Below are 14,095 nucleotides of genomic sequence, written 5' to 3'. Positions count from 1 at the left end.
CAAAAACTAAATCAAATCGACACAGTGAAGGAAAGCGAACTACAGCAGGTAAGTAGTACTCTATAAGCAGTTTTGCAGGTACATCAGACTGACGTCTGTAAAATAAGCAAATATTTGTAATGTGAATATATTAGGGCTGTGAATCAATTTAGAATTTTAAACAAATTAACTATATGATTCGCAAATTAATTTGACTAAATTCATTCAAATAATTTGCATATACATACACTACTGTTCAATATTAACTATATTATACAATATTAACTATAACTACTATGTACTTACATAAAAAAAAAGCACAATGTACTTAACACTTTGGCTGCTATTGAGGTGGGATACGGGTAAGATTAGGGACAGGTTTGGTGGTATGGGGGAAGGTTTAAGGACGGGTTAAGGTGTAAGGGAAGGGTCAACAGTGTAACTATAAATGTAATTACAGAAATTAATTACAGATGTAATTACATGCTGGTATTTTAAAAATGTAAGTACAATGTAAAAACATGTATGTACATAATAAGTGTATTGTATAAAATTATTAATTTAAATGCAAGTACACAGTAGTTAAGGCCACCTAATCTAAAGTGGGACCAAAATTGTTTTCCATTTTAATGCATTTATTATTTACAATATGTAAAATGTTATGGTTACACTTTATTTTAAGGTGTCCTTGTTACAGTGTAATTATACATTTAAGTACTGAGTAATATTAATTAACAACATGTACTTACTATATAGTTAAGGTTAGGATTAGGGTTTGGCTTAGGGTTACTTGCATGTAATTATGCATATTAATTTGTGACTATAATAGTAAGTACATGTAACGTGTGTCCTTGTTACACATGTTACATGTACTTACTATTATAGTAACAAGTAACCCTAAGCCAAACCCTAATACACATTACATGTCTTTACTGTCACTTAGTCACATTAGTGTGAATTTTTGCTGTTGGGCCTCATCCAGCTGATTTTGAACACAAAAACATATTAGCACAAAGCATAAAGTCAAAAAACTAGAAACACTTTATATGTTCTAACAGAGTTCTGTGTGGTATGCACACAGAAAACACACAGTGACTGATGCTTCAATTGGGAATGACAGAATAAATGGATCACACTCCACTAGAATAAGTCATTCCCACATCAAGACAGATTGAGGGTGAATATAGACAGGGAATACGTAAGCATCTAGGATTCATTATCTCATGCCTAAGCCAAACCCTAATACACATTACATGTCTTTACTGTCACTTAGTCACATTAGTGTGAATTTTTGCCGTTGGGCCTCATCCAGCTGATTTTGAACACAAAAACATACTAGCACAAAGCATAAAGTCAAAAAACTAGAAACACTTTATATGTTCTAACAGAGTTCTGTGTGGTATGCACACAGAAAACACACAGTGACTGATGCTTCAATTGGGAATGACAGAATAAATGGATCACACTCCACTAGAATAAGTCATTCCCACATCAAGACAGATTGAGGGTGAATATAGACAGGGAATACGTAAGCATCTAGGATTCATTATCTCATGTTAATATATTGGCACCCAGTGTATAGTTATGTGTATGTTACCATAACATCTTTAAGTTTTGACTTCTCATTTGAATTCACAATGTCACACATTCACACTGGAGAGTTTTAAATTGGCGACAAAGAGAGGAGAGAGTTAGAGAGACAGACATGTCTCCACTCTCAGAGTGCATGTGACATAGGTCTTTCTTCTCCAAAAATATAAATGTGTGTATTAAAAAAGACTATTTATACCAACCAGACTAATTAAGTTTTATTTATAGCTCATATCTTAAAATAGGCTCCACTAGCAATATGCACAGTTGGCATTCATTAAACTTGGGGAGGAAAAAGAGGGCACTGTTATCACAAATGGCAGCTTTGTGTTCTATGAAAAATGAGCTTTTTCTTTCACAGCCCCATGAGAGAAGGGCAATTGCCTTTTTATTTTCCCCCAAACAGCAAGGTGGGGGGAAGACAGACAGTGGCCAAGGTGATGCTATAAACTTCAGAAGGTGAAAGAGAACTTTCCAACAAACTTTATGTTCTGCAAAACAGTTTATGATTTTTACATTTTAATCTTTAATTCTGGCTAAATTGTACAGAAACAGTTTTGCCAGTTAATTAAATTGAAACTGAGGTTTGAGGGGTTTGTATGCTATACGAATGAGGCTTCGTGAAGTACCCCCACTTCTTTACAAAAAGAGAGACCCAGTGTATAGTTATGTGTATGTTACCATAACATCTTTAAGTTTTGACTTCTCATTTGAATTCACAATGTCACACATTCACACTGGAGAGTTTTAAATTGGCGACAAAGAGAGGAGAGAGTTAGAGAGACAGACATGTCTCCACTCTCAGAGTGCAACAATATAAATGTGTGTATTAAAAAAGACTATTTATACCAACCAGACTAATTAAGTTTTATTTATAGCTCATATCTTAAAATAGGCTCCACTAGCAATGTGCACAGTTGGCATTCATTAAACTTGGGGAGGAAAAAGAGGGCACTGTTATCACAAATGGCAGCTTTGTGTTCTATGAAAAATGAGCTTTTTCTTTCACAGCCCCATGAGAGAAGGGCAATTGCCTTTTTATTTTCCCCCAAACAGCAAGGTGGGGGGAAGACAGACAGTGGCCAAGGTGATGCTATAAACTTCAGAAGGTGAAAGAGAACTTTCCAACAAACTTTATGTTCTGCAAAACAGTTTATGATTTTTACATTTTAATCTTTAATTCTGGCTAAATTGTACAGAAACAGTTTTGCCAGTTAATTAAATTGAAACTGAGGTTTGAGGGGTTTGTATGCTATACGAATGAGGCTTCGTGAAGTACCCCCACTTCTTTACAAAAAGAGAATTAAGAGATTTAAAAAAAACACTGTGAAATGTAATTATAAGTTCATTTCTGATTCATAAATGTTGACATCAGAGAGCTGCCACTTTGATCACATGTAATGAAATGTAGATGCAGAATAAACTACGGCTCTGGCTCAGTTTACATCAATCCTTCATAAGTGCAAGGGTCTTCATTCCATTTTTCAGTGCCAAAGTCCGGCTTCAAGCAGAAATAAATATATTTCATTCCATGTGACACAGTTGATTTTCACATGGCCCTTTACCACCGTTTGTTTATCGAAAACTCCAAACGGGTTTTCCCTCTCGGAAAGAGCACTGCGGCTCTGATGTTTGCTGTGCACATATTCCATTTCAAAGCCATGTGGCTCCCTCCTTCTCTGTCAAAGAGCCTCTGTAACTCCCTCTCTTGATCTCTTCCCTATACACACACATCTGTCTATCCACCAGCATGTGCAGAAAAATTAAGGAAAATAGGAATAGGGTCCAAAGGTGCTCCATCAACCTCTCACGTTATTAGTGATAGTCCCTCCTCTGTTTTTAATCCCTTAAAAACTGTTGGACGGAGGGAAACACTCACTTAAAATCTTTTCCTGGACTGCATTATTTCAGAGTGCATGAAACCCCTGCCACCAGGTTACTGATCGACAATCCCTCAGTGTCCATTACGGAAGGCCTAGAGAGAGTTTCAAGGCAATAATCTACATTATACCAATATGTATGGCTTCCAAGCAGGTTTCAGAAACTTTGCATCAATCACATGCTTAGACCAGATGTAGCCTTATGTTTTTTATTAGGCACTGTGTGTTAGAGATATTAACCATATTGCCAGAGGACAAGATCACATTCCCATCGATATCAGGTTATTTTGTATTTGATTTCTGATGCACCTCTGGGAATGCGTTTGGGTGGGGTTGACAAGACAAAAGAGGATGGAAAACCATGGATAATGTAGGTTATGAGATCACAGAACCACCTTATTTTTCAACACGGAAGTAAGCTATTTCCTGTGAATGTAGGAGACTTCTTACTCATTAGCCGTTATCCAACTTTTTCCTACCCAAATAATGGGAGTAGCTTCCATTAAATTGTAAACAATCAGTGACTGCCAAGAAAAATTGTTTAAAGTTTGGCTCTATGAATGCAGTAATAATAATAATAATTTGCAAAAACTTTGTACAATGAGGTCACATTATTCTCCTCACCACGCAAACATCAAAACGAAACTTAAAAGTGTAACAGTATTAACAAATTACTATGAGCAGAACATAAATAACCGTAAAAGCTCAGATAAGACATATATAGCAACATATTTTGGACATGTTAAATTTTGCTAGTAATACACTCACTGGCACTTTATTAGATACCAATGTTCAACTGCTTTTTAATGCAAATATCTAATCACCCAGTCAAATGACATCAACTCACTGCATTTAAGAATGTAGACATGGTTTGCTGAAGTTCATACTGAGCAACAGAATGAGGAAGAAAGGGGATTTAAGTGACTATGAACATAGCAAGGTTGTTGATTTGATGCCAGATGGGCTGATATGCATGCACAACCATCTCTTGGGTTTACAGGGAATGGTCCGAAAAAGAGAAAATGGCCAGTGAGCAGCAGTTTGTAATTTTGACACTGATGAATGCTGCTAGACCACTGAGGCAGACCAAGCTAAAAATTCAACTTTTAAACTTTTTTAATCATTCTAAACAACAAACAGAGTGCTGCATAATGGAGTGCAGCAGATCAGTGCAAGAATTTCAAATATTGGGATGGGGGGGGGGGCAATTTGGCAATTTCTAATTACTGGTGGGGTCTTGTCTTGGCACAGTGTACCCATCTTGTAATGGTTACTTCCAGCAGGATAATGTGCCCTTGTCACAAAGCTCAAATCAACTCAAACTGGTTTATTGAACATGACAAAAAAATGCAGTTTGCGTATGGCACCAACTCCCACGGGGGGCACCATCCCAGTTGCTCAAATAATAATGAAAAAAATACATATATGTCCTGAGAATCTTTAGTAATTTCGATTCAAGTCCATTTGCAAATTACCATGCTTAGAGACAAAGGGTAAATGCGTATATGTGGTTTAAGGTTCAAAAAACACATTATTTTTCACACACTGCACACTATTGTTTCTCCTTTCTGAAACACGTCGATTTTTACAAAGCTCATCGGTCTGAAAAGCGAGGTGTGCTCTGATTGGCCAGCTATCCAGTGCATCTGTGATGCTGTGTCCCGGCTGGAGTGACGAGACAAAAACATTAAAAACCATTATAAACGAGGCATTTGCTGCATCCAGTGGGGACATAATTACGGATTATAATGACTTATACTATCTTTTTACGCGCTGCGTTGCATCGCGCTGCGTAAACATAAAACCATGTCTGCATTTGTGATCGGAGAAATGACAAACTAAAAGCGCTACTCTACACTGCTCAAAACTCGCGTTTGAATCATCATTCTTTCAATATAAAAAACATACTTGCAGTCTGTGAGTCCGAACAGTCGGCATTGTAGTCTACTCTACCAGGATCAGGAAACAGTCCTCCATAAAATGCACTGGACACATCGGAATATTTGAGTTGAACTATTCTGGAACAGTGTTGTAAATAAAACTTAACCACTGATTTCTAGTTGTGTCCTCTTTTGGAAGGCCAAACAAAGTAGTTTCGCTTTCACAACGAAACACAGCGTCACACACGGCGGGCTAGAGTGAGCGGAGGCCGGGGCCTAGAGTGAGCGGAGGCCGGCTTGAGTGAGCGGCGGCCGGTGGGCTTGAGAACGGTGCGGCCGGCGGAGGGCTTGCAGCAACCACACGTGACGACCCCGGGCTGGACTCCGCTTCGTCCAAGGTGAAAGCCGATCCGGCGATCCACAGCGCGAAGTTGATGTATTTCCTCAGCGACCAGCACGGATCAGCTCCAGGCATGACGAAGCGGATATCGTCCTCTTTTGGAAGGCCAACCAAGTTTCGCTTTCACAACGAAACACACAGCGCCTTCACGACATGGCGGCAGCATCAATACTACACCGAGAATAAAAGTTACAATTATGCAAATCTTCCCACATCGTGACGTAGACATGTGGGGGCGTGTTAGAACGAGCCGTTTTAGGTAGGCATGGTTGACTCTTAAATTTTATAAAGAATATCTCTTTGGATTTGAGACTTTAGTCTTTGCAACTTTACAGATCTTCTTTATACACCAAGAGCTTGTAACACTCCAAAGAGAAATTAAAATTTTTAATCGCATCATATGACCCCTTTAATCTTTTTAAATGTTTTATTTAATATTTGTATATTTTTTTGTAAATAATACATTTTAATTACAATTAATTAATTAATTTACTTTTATGTTTTATTGAAGTTCTATTCGGACCCCTATAGTAGGTGATTATTTTTTTTACTTCCATAATATTTGGGGGAGAGGGCACAACAATACAATTCTGCTTAGGGCACCCATTTGGCCAGCAGCGGCCCTGATGACAATGAGTACATTATACTCAAATGACCTCCACAGTGACTAGATCTCAATTCCAAAAGAACACCTTTGGGATGTGTAGGAACAGGAGATTCGCATCATGGATGTGCAGCCAACATATTTGCAGCAACTGTGTGATGCTATCATGTCAATATGGACTGAAATCTCTGTCACCTTGCCATCAATGCCACGAAGAATTAAGGCAGTTCTGAAGATACTAGTAAGCTAATAAATTGGCAGGTGAGTTTATATACAGTGTGCAAATCTATATTATGTAACACACACATTAATTAAAAAATGGATATTTCAAAAGCTCCATATATTCCAATATTCCAACAAACACTTCTGATAGAGCTTAGAGGTGAAAAATGATAGAAGATGGATGGATGGATAGACAGATCGTCAAAATAAGAGCTTTTGTTTATTAATATTCTTGTGACACCCGAGTCACATTAATATACCACATTATTTCACATGATCCTTCAGATATCATTCTAATATTCTGGTTTACTGCTCAAAAAACATGTATTATTATTATTATTATTATGTTGAAAACAGATTAGATTTTTTTTCTTTGATGAATAGAAATTTAAAAAAAAACAGCATTTATCTGAAATAGAAATCTTTTGCAAAATTATAAATATCTTTATCATCACTTTTGATAAATTTAAAGCATCCTTGCTAAATAAAAGTAATAATTTCCAATCATAAATGCTGATCTTTGGATCTTTCTATTCATCAAAGAATCCTGATGTACTGTTTTAAATATTGATAATAATAACAACAACAACAAATATGTTTCTTGAGCAGCACATCAGCATATTAGAATGATTTCTGAAGGATCATGTGACACTGAAGACTGAAGTAATGATGCTACAAATTCTGCTTTTTGATCACAGGAATAAATTACATTTTAAATATATATTCAATCGAAAGCAGTTATTTTAAATAGTAAAAATATTTTCACAATATTACTGCTCTTGCTTCTTTAAAAAAACATTAAAAATCTTACCGTTCAAACACTTTTGACTGGTAGTGTATATCTGTATGAAATATAGGTTATTTTAAGTAATTTTTAGTCATTTTAAGATAAATAACATTCTTTGCTAAAAAAATTAAATGAGGTGAATGTTTTCAACAAGGTGGACACAGTTCTGTTCATAACAGTAGACCTGCTGGTGAAGAAATGACAGGCAAGAGGGGGGAAGGTTAGAGATATTGGGGAAAATGAAGGAAAGGGAAGTGAAGGTGCAGTGCAAGAGTGAACCTCTGATTATTTTCCACATCCCAGACTAAGGATTTAGACTCTTTTTTTTATGTGATGGCCATACAAATAATAGGGCTGTCTGGTTTCAAAAATAGTTGTGGATGCAGGGTGCGAACTACGGGGGAGTTAGGGGGAACTCGGCTCCCCTTAATAAGACATGGACTCCCCTGAAAACGTGATTTGTGAAATTTTGCGGGGTCTCAAAAAATATTGACAATGTGTTATTTTGACGTGCAATTTCAGTTTTGTGTAATGTGATCATCGTGGATTATTATGTGTAAAATTGCAAAGGGTAAATCCTGTATAGTGATTAATCCTATATAGTGCTTGCATAAAGCAAGTAGTGAATAAACTTGTAGCTGTTATGTCTCTTTGTAAGTCATTGTAAGCCCTTGTTGTAAAAACAAGTGGGCTCCCCCAAAGTCCACGGTATAGTTCGAACACTGTGTGGATGTATAGGCTATATACAGGAAATAAGGGGCCAAAATTGCACCTTTTGGGGTGCAACAGCTTGTCACTGGAACAGTACCCTTAAAAAGATATATTTGTTCCTTTCTTACCCCTAATAGGTAAGCCTACAAATGATTACCTTAAAGGGATAATTCCCCCAAAAATGAAAATGTGATGTTTATCTGCTTACCCCCAGGGCATCCAAGATGTATTTGACTTTGTTTCTTCAGTAGAACACAAACAGAGATTTTTATCTCCAGCCGTTGCAGTCTGTCAGTCGTATAATGAATGGCAATGGTAACAAAATCTATGAGAGTAAAAAAACATGCACAGACAAATCCAAATTAAACCCTGGGGCTCGTGACGACACATTGATGTCCTAAGACACGAAACGATCTGTTTGTGCCAGAAACCGAACAGTATTTATATAATTTTTTACCTCTAATACACCACTATGTCCAACTGTCTTTGGGCGCACGCACGGCATCCGGTGCGTGAGGTATGTAAGCGCTCTGGCGTAGTTTACGTTAATGGGTGTGTTGATATCCAGCCGAAGAGCAATCAACCATAACTTCAGGCGAGCAGGCTCAGAAGTTGGGAATACGTGAAAAGTCACCAATCCCGAATGAGTTCACGCGAGAGAACGTAATCTTTTAGTTTTAAGTAGGTTTGAACAATCCGGATAAGCACAAGTAAGTACCATTTTGATTAGCCGTCGTACCTACAATGTTTGTGCACTGTGTAAACAATGAGTGACGTATACATGTGAGAGATCACTTCCGGCGCTTGCGTAAACTACGCCAGAGCGCGTACACACCTCATGCACCGGAAGCCGTGCGCACGCACAAAGACAGTTGGACATAGTGGTGTATTAGAGGTAAAAAATTATATAAATACTGTTCGGTTTCTGGCACAAACCGATCGTTTCGTGTCTTAGGACATCAATGTGTCGTCAAGAGCCGCAGGGTTTAATTTGGATTTGTCTGTGCATGTTTTTTTTACCCTCATAGATTTTGTTACCATTGCCATGCATTATACGACTGACAGACTGCAACGGCTGGAGTTAAAAATCTCCGTTTGTGTTCTACTGAAGAAACAAAGTCAACTACATCTTGGATGCCCTGGGGGTAAGCAGATAAACATCACATTTTCATTTTTGGGTGAACTATCCCTTTAAGGGTATGAATTACTACTCTTAAGGTACTAATATGTACGGTGTACTGCTACGGTGTCAAGCTGTTGTACCCCAAAAGGTAAAATTTTGGCCCCCTTTTTTCTGTGTGGCCTGGATGAGTGTGAGATTTCCCGGCCTGAAATTGTGTCTCAGTCCGGCCCTGTGGCCAAGTGTTTATCTATGCATAAATGGCTTATCCAACACATTTCCAGAGGAACTGGACGTCCAGAGACCCAAGGGCATGTGTGTGAGGTTTGTACATGTGCTCCTACCCGGCTAGTGAGAGCAGCCTGCCTGCTAAGCAGCTGGTCTCTGTCTGCGCACATCTGAGAAGGCAGATCCTTCGGCAGCTGGTTCTCCTCCACCTCGCTGCTCTCGCCTGATACGTCACCAGAGGAACAGCATGGCAGGAAATGATAGAATATGTGTTCTAATTATACCCTGATACCCCAGCAGACTCATCATGAGCTCATTCAAGAGTGTAGAGTACCTGTGGGCGTATCAGCCAGGTTTCTGGTGATGATCTCACGGATGCGGGCAGGAACTGTTGTGATGTTGGACTCCTCCTCATCTCCCCGCAGAGTGAAAGTCTTCTCCTCTCCACCGCTATCTGGGTTAAGCAGCGTCTCCTCCAGCTTCTGCATTATCAGCATTAGTGTAAGAAGAGCTCATACACTACAATCAGGTGACCTAGTCTCAATAGAAACCTAAAAGCTCAAAATGTTTTGATGCTTGTTAATAAAACGTTATGTAATTATTTAATTTAGAATGTATTATTTATCGGAACTAGTTCATCATGTCTGTCTCTGTTTCAGTTTCGTTGGATGTCACAACAGCACAAGGAAATGAGTCAACCGTCTTCAAGTTGCACAGAAGAACCTGAAACTGACCCACTGATCGACCTTAATTTGTTGAAACATCGCAAGGCTCGTTAATATTAAATCAAGCTCTCTCCTCTTTCATTCACACATACCGTTTTGAATAGGTAACCGTGCAATAACCTATTTAAGTTACAGATGGTGAAGATCGGTTTTCCTGCTGGAAAACACGCACCTGAATCACGGCTTCCAGTCCTTGATCCCCTTCACAACTCATCTGGAAACTGGTAGCGATCCAATGCACTTAAGCGGACAGCGACGTTTTTCCAATTGTCCTCAATTCTTAAAGTGTTTTAAACGCTTAAACAGGGTTTAGCAAGTTGACATGCACACTAATAAAGTCTTAAAGGCTTTAAATGTTTTGCTCCATAGACAAAGTTTGCAAAGTGCACTCTGCACTAAATATCAATGCTTTAATAACGTGCATAAGCAAATTAAAGCAAACTACTTCGTGCTAGAATAAAGCTACAAGTGCAAAAGTTGCAATCACAGCACAGGCTGGAGGTGGGTGCCTCTGGTTGACAGGGGAACCGGACGCTCTTGCGTGTTGTCATGAGAATTCAAACGCAAGCTTTCTGGCTTCCATAGTTACAGACGCTGCAGGTCATGGCTGCACAAATGCAACACTGTTTATTCCAGTCTTTGTTGGCACTTTGTTAAAAATCCATTGCGATTTATGAAAACTAACAAGGGTTTTAAACAGCACTATTTTGTAACATCATAAAAAAAATTTCTGAATAAAAACAACATATATTTTGAAATTAGAATAAGCACATTAGAATAAGACATATTTCAATTCAAATTCAAATTTTACAATGGATTCAGAGAGGAAAACACAAATAGCATGCCATATACACACACACACACACACACACATATATATATATATATATATATATATATATATATATATATATATATATATACACATACACACACATATATATACATATACATATACATACATACATACACACACAACAGCTAGCTAAATTATGTAAACAAAAATAGCTATGTAATAAAAAAAATCCCCTTATCAAAAATGTATAATATTGCCGAAACTGGCTAAACAAAATTTTACTTTGCACCAAAGCCTAGGTCAAGATTTAGGGGACAGAACAGATATTAAGTGTAATCAAGGAAGAATTCAGTCCACTGGGAAGTGTCCAGGAAGATGGAGCAGCAGCCACTATAAGTCCATAGCCTGGGAAGGAAGCACTCCACCTTCCATGTGTTGGATGCTCGGTTATATACTTCTACTTCCACACCGTAATCCCCCTCCATGCCCTTCCAGTGCCCCCCAGTCACATACAGCTGCCCACCTAGAACCACCAAATCCCCATTCTCATGAAGAGTGTGTAGAAACTGAATCTGGGATGAAAAACGGCAAACATAAAAAACAAGAGAATAAAGAGAATTTCTAGAATAATGAATATAACCTAAAACTCACTTTTCCCCACATATTACCCCCAGGGTTATACAGATAGACCTTTTTGGTGTTATCTGCTACGAGGTAAATTACTCCATCCATAGAAACCGAGCAGGAAGAAGAGAGATATTTCGGAATGAAAGGAGAACAGATGATACACCAGCTATCTGTTGAAGAGGAGAAATCTTATTAACAAAAGTCCTGCTTTCTTTTTTTCCTTGTCATTATGGTTGAAGGCTTTCAGTCCAGACCAACCAATCAGCAAATGATCCATTTTCCAATAAATACTGTGAAAACATTTTATGATATGCGAGCTACAGCTTTTAGAAACAGCTTAATATCTTATGAAAAGAGTTTGGCTCACCTGTGACATACACATTGTTATTTAAGGAGACGACAGAATAACCCCATTTATTGTAGTTGGGAAAATCAGGTAGCTGAAACCACTGCCCTATCAGAAAAAAAGAATACAATTTCAATCTTACAAATGCAAATGTACACAGTATGCAGAGTGAAACAGAGTAAATGAGGCTCTATCACATGACAATTCAGCTAGTATTGACTATTGATTATTTTGACACTGATAGTCAAAGGTTCAGACATACACTTTATAACCACTGTTAAATATTTTAGAATGATAATAAATTGAAAGATGCAATATATGAAATAATAAAAGCCCTTTCAACCAGAATCATGATGTGAAGCATCCCGGGAAGCTTTTTTTTTGTTTTGTTTTTAAGGAGTTCCCATATTTGCTTTGATTGCTTTTTCTTATATGATTCAACTTATGTATTTAAAAGTTACAATGTTAGTGTTGTAAAGAAATTATACATATGCGAAAACTCATTTCAAACATTTAAAGGGATAGTTCATACAAAAATTAAAATTCTGTCATTAATTACTTACCCTCATGTCATTCCAATCCCATAAACCCGTCATCTTCGAAACACAAATTAAGATATTTTTGATGAAATCCGAGCGCTTTCTGACTCTGCATAGAAAGCAATGCAACTGACACATTCTTGTCACTTCTTAACATTACAGTTGAACCACTGATGTCACATAGACTCAGTGGTGTATTGTAATAATACTTCGTTACAGTACTTAAGTATTTTTTGGGAGTATCTGTACTTTACTTGAGTTTTTATATTTCAGCCAACTTCTAATTTTACTCCACTACATTTCCTAATTAAAATGTATACTTTTACTCCGATACATTTTCCCAAAGCATATTCATTACTTACTACAAAATAGTGAGAAGAACACGGACTGCAGAAAAGCAGGTTTGACGAATCAGTGGTCTGGCGCTTTTAGACTTCTAAAAACACCTTTGCTCACGTGCAAACAAGTGCGTGCACAACCGTGGGTGATTCATTTTCCACTCAAGGTGAGTCTTGGGTGTGCGATACAGCATCGTCTGCGATAATATGGTAAGTGTTGTTGTAATGATGTGCGATCTGACATTATCAAGTAGGCTATAGTAGGCTCTCCAAATCACACAGAGTGCACGCACGTTAATTTATCTATTAAAACTCAAAATTCCAGGCATTCTAAATTGTAGACGGCAAAAATGCTTCTGTATGCTTTTTATATTTGTATAATTTAATATATTTAACTTAATCTATATCACACAAAGAGTACAGTTTTTCAGCATAAACACATTTAATAATGATCTTATACAAGTTTAGTAAAGCTATAAGTGACTTACATTTTATACATAATATTGCTTGTTTCATTAAAAAAATAAATCACAGCACTCTTTTGCGTCTCTGAGCAATGGACGGTGTTTACTTATTGAATGAATCAGCTTTTTGAACGAATCGGTTGAATCTCAATGACTCACTCATTAACAGTCACTTGCTGTCACCTACTGGTGGTTTTAATTTCACATTTCGACTATTTTTTTCATGTTTTAAATTATTTCAAATATCAGTATTCAACGTTTTACGTTAAAAACAAAACATTAGACCCATTTATGCATCTGTAACTGCAGTTTAAATAAATTCATGTCCCCTCTGAGATACATAAACTGTAAATACATCTAAATGTTATTTCAGATGCAGATTCCAGAAATGTTTTCTTATGTTGGAATGAAAGACACTAAGTACCGGATGAAGTGCTTCTTATTCTTAACCAAAAATACAAAATGGAAGAGTTAAAACTGAACACAATATTGCTACTCAAGCGGTGTATGAACAGTTTATTTATATATACTGTATGTATATGTATATATATATATATATACACACACACACATACAGTGGGTACGGAAAGTATTCAGACCCCCTTAAATTTTTCACTCTTTGTTATATTGCAGCCATTTGCTAAAATCATTTAAGTTAATTTTTTTCCTCATTAATGTACACACAGCACCCCATATTGACAGAAAAACACAGAATTTGGCAGATCCGATTGTCTCTACAATGCCCGACCCAGACCAAAACAGCCTTGACACAAGACCGGTCATCCCTTATATGCACATCCTCATCCTTCAGGTTGGCCACCAGCCTGTCTTTCTCCAGCATCAAGAACTCCTCATGTTG

At 37.4% G+C, this 14,095-nt stretch overlaps 2 protein-coding genes across 2 annotated transcripts in view; both read right to left on the bottom strand.

Annotated features, from left to right (window-relative positions):
- LOC107593190 (rootletin-like) overlaps window positions 1-10,340 on the bottom strand; it is a 47,189-nt gene extending 36,849 nt beyond the window's left edge. Inside the window, exons 1-3 of the mRNA XM_016282800.1 lie at window positions 10,299-10,340; window positions 9,736-9,883; window positions 9,518-9,624 (exon numbers count right to left, since the gene is read on the bottom strand). Coding sequence (XP_016138286.1) covers window positions 9,518-9,624; window positions 9,736-9,883; window positions 10,299-10,340 — 297 coding nt within the window. The remainder of the gene's footprint in view (window positions 1-9,517; window positions 9,625-9,735; window positions 9,884-10,298) is intronic.
- Window positions 10,341-11,867: 1,527 nt separating this feature from the next.
- LOC107593185 (kelch-like protein 30) overlaps window positions 11,868-14,095 on the bottom strand; it is a 7,624-nt gene continuing 5,396 nt past the window's right edge. The window contains exon 5 of the mRNA XM_016282796.1: window positions 11,868-12,003. Within this exon, the coding sequence (XP_016138282.1) occupies window positions 11,876-12,003 (128 nt within the window). The 3' untranslated portion in view covers window positions 11,868-11,875. The remainder of the gene's footprint in view (window positions 12,004-14,095) is intronic.

Source organism: Sinocyclocheilus grahami, unplaced genomic scaffold (genome assembly GCF_001515645.1).
Source record: "Sinocyclocheilus grahami isolate Dianchi unplaced genomic scaffold, SAMN03320097.WGS_v1.1 scaffold166.1, whole genome shotgun sequence".
NCBI lineage: Eukaryota > Metazoa > Chordata > Actinopteri > Cypriniformes > Cyprinidae > Sinocyclocheilus > Sinocyclocheilus grahami.
The sequence above is the reverse complement of the archived record's forward strand: the minus strand, read 5'-3'. Positions and strand labels throughout refer to the sequence as shown.